The sequence below is a fragment of the Aristolochia californica genome, unplaced genomic scaffold, assembly GCF_029961685.1.
Source record: "Aristolochia californica isolate CCGP_79_NKW_82.1479 unplaced genomic scaffold, dmAriCali1.0.hap1 SCAF_5, whole genome shotgun sequence".
Taxonomy (NCBI): domain Eukaryota; kingdom Viridiplantae; phylum Streptophyta; class Magnoliopsida; order Piperales; family Aristolochiaceae; genus Aristolochia; species Aristolochia californica.
This window is the reverse complement of record NW_027182214.1, coordinates 3,967,795-3,973,734: the sequence shown is the minus strand read 5'-3', so window position 1 is coordinate 3,973,734 and position 5,940 is coordinate 3,967,795. Positions and strand designations below refer to the sequence as shown.

At 38.3% G+C, this 5,940-nt stretch overlaps 1 protein-coding gene across 1 annotated transcript; it reads left to right on the top strand.

The window, feature by feature from the left end:
- The first annotated feature begins 5,099 nt into the window (after nt 1-5,099).
- On the top strand, nt 5,100-5,738 carry LOC137966103 (LOB domain-containing protein 12-like). The gene is made up of 2 exons (XM_068812590.1): nt 5,100-5,288; nt 5,406-5,738. Exons 1-2 carry the CDS (start codon nt 5,133-5,135, stop codon nt 5,736-5,738), a joined length of 489 nt encoding a protein of 162 aa, XP_068668691.1. The 5' UTR covers nt 5,100-5,132.
- The last annotated feature ends 202 nt before the right edge of the window (nt 5,739-5,940 follow it).

Here is a 5,940-nt window from a genome sequence, read left to right as displayed (position 1 = left end):
AAAACCATGCTTAATTGATGCAAAAACCATGTTTTAAACTTGCTACAATCCTTTAAGATAGTTTTCATCATACTTAGTAGTCATTTAAGAAAACTGGCAATTGGCATGATCAATTGGGAAAGCAATATAATTGGGATGATCAATTTTAATTGATTGATCATCCAAAATACAATTGGGAAATCAATATAAAACAAGATCGATCATCCATACAGGCATGAGTGATCATGTAGAATCTTACAAAATAAACTTATAACACATGATCAATCATACACTTTAGCACGATCGATCTGCCAAAATTATGCATAGCTAGCACTATAAAACATGATCAATTAATCAAATAGGTTTGATCAATCAATCAGATTTTCTTAAAGATTGAAAACATGTTGATCGATGTTATGAATGACTAACAAACCTGAGGAACTAAAAATATAATCATTGCACATAGTTGATTGACCATACCTTTCTAGTGATAGGTCAACAGATTTATTAGTTTTTTGGTGACAAACAAATAACAACTAATTTTTTGGGGAATCTTATAAATGTGTCACGAAACTTCTTTTATAATATGAATTGAGCATTAATTTGAAATCCCAAGCATTCAAAGAGGGTTTTACTTGAAATTTCCATACAAACCCAATTTTGAGAGAAAAAGAGTTATATCCTTGCATTTTCTTCAAATCTCTCTGAATGTCATTTATCATCCTAGCTTTCTCAAGCCCCAACATCTATTCTCTTGTACTCAAGGGATTGGAGACTTGGATCTCACTAGGAGAAGATTGTTTCTCTCATACAAAAAAGTGTAACTTTTTCTTTTTTCTTTTGTATATCTTATTGATTTATTGTAGAGGTGTTTTAGAACCTTAATATAGAAAAAGGAAAAACCTACTAGAGCTATAATCTAGTTGTATAATCTTTGTGGAGAGATTTATCACAGTGTAATTGGGTATTAAACTTGACTTAAAAAGTCCAAATCTCTTTGGAGTTGTAAGTTTCACCTAATAGATCTTATTAGTACATTTTTCCCAACAATGATTCTAAGGCAATGAATACCAATAGGCGAACATCTAGAAAAAAAATTTTGAGTTTATTATGGTGCACATTTATCTATTATTTTAATTACTTTATTTTTTAATTAAGCTTAAAAATTTTAGTTTAATATCTCAATTCATCCCCTCTTCAAAAACCACCTGGACAACACAACTACCCATATATAACAGGTATTTAATTAAGCATTAAATAAATCAAAACTGCTCACTTTTTGGTTCCAATTTGTGGGTTAAGTCCACAAGTAGGGGTGGCATCGAGTCGAGCCGAACCCGAACCTGCCTATGTTCGAGCTAAGCTTGATTTAAATATTTCGAGCTCGAGCTCGAGCCTAATAATTTTAAATGAGCTCGAGCTTCAACATTCATTTAAAATTTTTCAAAAAATACAAGTCTCGAGTTTGCGCTCCATCATACAATTAAAACTTTTCAAAAAATACATATTAAAAAAATTGTATATAAAATTATACATATATTTTACATAAAATTGGGAATGACCTCTACTTAAAATTGGGCATAAAGGTGGCAACGAATCCAGGTGAGTCCGAACCTTGTTCAAGCCGAGTTTGATTTAAATATTTTGAATTTGAGCTCGACCGACCTAGCCTCGAACCTAAAATTGTAATCGAACTCGAGCCTAATAATTTTAATCGAGTTCGAGCTTGAGCTCTAGTTGAGTTCGACCTTAACCTACATTTAATACTCTATATAAAGTATATGTTAAATAAATTATATATAAAATTATGCATACAATTAAAAAAAGAATGATAGGGGAGGTTCAGGATTGAATTTCAATAATATATTAGACACCAATAAAAACATCTTTTTTACTTCAAATGTTGTCTAGCGTATTTTGTAATTTTTGAATCTGCCCCTAGTTGAAAATTTATATTCTAGGAAAAACTAGAAATATTTTTCCTATGATACATATTTCCAAAAAAACCTTTAAATAAAATCCTATTACTATTAGTGACTTATTAGAAAATTATAAGAAACATTTAAAAATTTTCCTAGGAAAGTTAAATGGACCTCTTATTACCTCTTCTAGGGAAATAAATAAAAATTAATAATCAATCTAATATATTACTATACTTATCAATAATTTTTTAATCAAATAAAATGTCAAACACAAAATTGCTATGAAAATTGCCTCATGCTAAATGTATTACAACATCAATTGTCAAATACTTATTCAAAAATTTTCTATATAGTTTTCTAGCCCATCTTGGCAGGACAATCTTACTTAGAAATTATATGATTTTTTTAATAAAAAATGTTTACAAAAAACATGAGATACTAATAGTCCCTAGAAACTTATTTCTATTAAAAAGTATTTTCAATTTCTTTAAAAAAAAATTCACTTTTTGTGAGGGGGGAATTTATATCTCCCCTTAACTGGTTTTCCGCCAAGATGAGGAACAACGCCGACGAGGAACTTTCGTCTGGGATAACGACTGAGACGGAAACAAAAGCGACGGCAAACGAGGGGGAAGAAATCGAGCGGTGGCCATAGAATTATCGGCGACGGAAAGGCAGCAGACGACCGGTAAGGCCACTGTCGACGGCGATAGAGGCAGCCATAGCAGCGGTCGGACGGGCTCGAATTTTTCCCCCTTCGCTCTCGCTCCCGCTCCACTCGGCGCTCCGGTTTCGACTCCCCCAAGTCCCGCACCGACTCATTAAATTAACGAGTCAGCTTGTAAGCTTTTGAACCGAACTCGATTCGATCAAGCTTGGCTCTTTAATTTAAACTAGTCGATCTCGGATCTCGAACTCGGCTCGAGATTCGGTTATAACAAATTGAACCGAACCAGAATCAACCCGAGTTCGAGTTCGAGCTCGAGCCGTTTGCGAGCTGTTTGCGAGCCGCCACGGTTCGAAGTCACCCCTATCCACAAGGTATTCACGAACAAACCGGATATCCGTATTCAAAATCCCTCCAGGTAATTAAAGGGTTTTAACAAGCAATTCCAGGATTCAAAGTTCTGAGGACGCGTTCAATGCAAACAGGCACACTCCATTAAAAGATGAAGTGGCATTTTAAATCAATAGAAAAAGTTGAAGCGAAAGGGAGGATCGGAGAAGACGAATGGAAGAGAGAGAGAGAGGGGAAGGGGAGGGAGTCTGTGTCTGAGCATTAATTGTTCCAACGCACCGTGCGTTACGAGAATCGAATCTTCGCGACTACCACCGGCATTAAATGTGCATCGGAGGTCCCATGTTTTTTCTTGTAAGCTTAGAGAAAGATGTCTGTGTTTTTTCCCTTGTTTTTTCCAGGCTCCCTTCTGCTTAGAGCAGGAACCATGCGCTTTGAAAGAGAAGCCCCTGTAGAGAAATTCAAGACCGTGATAACCAGGAAATGAGTGCGGTTCTTTTCAAACATGTGAGCCTCATTTAATGCTGCAAGACTTGGGTACTCCAACTCCACTTTTCAATTTTCCTCTCCCAAGAAACTTCAAACCCTTACCCACCACTTCCATTCAATATTAAGAGTTGAGAGCCTTTTCTTGCTCCACCGGACGATCCATTTCGTCCATTCAAGCGACTCCTATAAGGATGAATGGATGGTTTCGATTCTGTTTCGAATTCAACATCTGAGAAATATAATACAGTTAAAACTTACTCTAACTCTTAACGATGCGTGCGACAAACATTTGCTTGAAAGCACAGAAATATCACTCATGGGATCTTCTTTTAAATTCCGCTTTGGAGAAAGAACTAATTCATGGGGTTGTCAAGTTTGGCGGTGGGAACCTTGATAAGGGCAATGCTTCATCGATTTAATCCCTTATGAAATGGTTCTAGCAGAGCTTCTCCATTCTCTCTCAACAACTAATTCATGGGGTTGTCAAGTTTGGCTGTGGGAACCTTGATCAGGGCAACGCTTCATCGATTTAATCCTTTATGAAAAGGTTCCAGCGGAGCTTCTCCACTCTCTCTCAAATAACAACTAATTCATGGGGTTGTCAAGTTCGCCTGTGGGAACCTTGGTAAGGGCAACGCTTCATCGATTTAATCCCTTATGAAAAGGTCCAGCAGAGCTTCTCCATTCTCTCTCAAATAACAACTAATTCATGTGGTTGTCAAGTTTGCCTGTGGGAACCTTGATAAGGGCAACGCTTCCTCGATTTAATCCCTTTTGAAAAGGTTCCAGCAGTGCTTCTCCATTCTCTCTCAAATGACAACTAATTCATGGGGTTGTCAAGTTTGGCTGTGGGAACCTTGATAAGGGCAACGCTTCATCGATTTAATCCCTTAAGAAAAGGTTCCAGCAGAGCTTCTCCATTCTCTCTAAATAACAAACAGCATAGGTATCAACAGGCTATCTTATAAACAGACTGTTAAAAACAGCTTGACCTTGGACATGAAAGAATCACTCAGGACGCCCAAACTCTCTCTGCAAATCTCGATAAGAAATGTCAAATACAGAGAGTAAGAGAGACTTCAGATTTGACGACAATACTGGAAAATGATGGGAAAGTCTGACCGAAGGGAACCGGAGAATAGAACGGATCGGCATGAATGTTGTTTGCTCATCTCTGGCAATTTTTTTCTCTTTTTCTACATACTCTTTGATCACTCTCTCTAAAAAAGCCTCGCGAAGAAAGAGAAATGAGTCAAAGACGAACGTGTAAGCCAGACCCTTGCATGGATGGCCAAAATCTTTACGCGGCTCGTCGGCGGTCAACCCTCCGGATTCTGCAGCCGTTAAACCTCGTGGGCCACCACAGAAAGAAACGTAAACTTATTTCCTGGATGTGGAATTCGGCGACTGAAGCAAAGCCGGCAGGATCGACGGTGGAGATTATGCTTATTGATTACTCAATATTGTGTAATATATTAACTTATCTAGCTAGGCTAACACGCCCTTGATTAGTATAAATAAGTACTCTCCATCTACCTGTCTTCCATTCTTCCTCGCTGGACCGGGCTTTCATTTTCAATTGACAGTGAAGCTCCCTCCATTGTCCTCTCCTTCTCTCTGGAACTCTCTCTCTCTCTCTCTCTCTCTCTCTCTCTCTGGAACTCTCTCTCTCTCTCTATTTAATCTTTCACGGTTTCTTTCCGGTAAGTTGTAAGGAGGTTTCCATGGGAGGAAGCTCGCCCTGCGCTTCATGCAAGCTGCTTCGACGTCGCTGCGCTAAGGACTGCATCTTTGCACCTTACTTCCCTTCAGATGATCCTCACAAGTTTGCAATCGTTCACAAAGTGTTCGGTGCCAGCAATGTCAACAAAATGTTGCAGGTAGCTAGACATCTCTTATGATCTTCAGTTTTTTCTTTTCTCCCATGAAAGAAGTCTGGATTACAAATCTGAGAAGGAGAGCTAACATTTTTTTGTGTCTCATGTCATTTGTTACAGGAGCTTCCGGTCCATCAGAGAGCTGACGCAGTGAGTAGTCTGGTTTACGAGGCAAACGCAAGAGTGAGAGACCCAATTTACGGCTGCGTGGGAGCCATTTCCCACCTCCAGAACCAAGTGTCTCAGCTGCAAATGCAGCTTGCTGTGGCCCAAACAGAGATCCTATGCATTCACATGCAGCAGGAACCTCAATTGCCGACCCACCAGATAGAGCTAGATGACAAAGCATTTTTAATTCCTAGTAACCTCAACACCCTTCCCCAATTCATCAGCTTCGCCTCTTCTAGCAATGTAATGCAGGAGCCTCTTAAGATAGAGTCTCTCTGGACCTGATATCATGTTTTTACTAATGAAATGATCCTTCTCTTTAACTGATCCCTGTATTTTTGTCTCTCTCTTTTAGTCTTATTTGATCATTTTGATTATTTTCTTTCTTTGTTGCCCATTAAAGAAAGCAGCAGAAGTGCATGGCCTAGTCCATTAAAAACTAGAAATGTTGAAGCATGAAACTCACAGTAGTAAGAAGACAAAGAGC

Excerpts from the sequence above, each read along its gene's own strand:
- LOC137966103 (XM_068812590.1), top strand. The coding sequence starts at position 5,133 with ATGGGAGGAAGCTCGCCCTGCGCTTCATGCAAGCTGCTTCGACGTCGC. Across the intron at positions 5,289-5,405 it reads ATGTCAACAAAATGTTGCAG|GAGCTTCCGGTCCATCAGAG; the intron begins GTAGCTAGACAT and ends CATTTGTTACAG.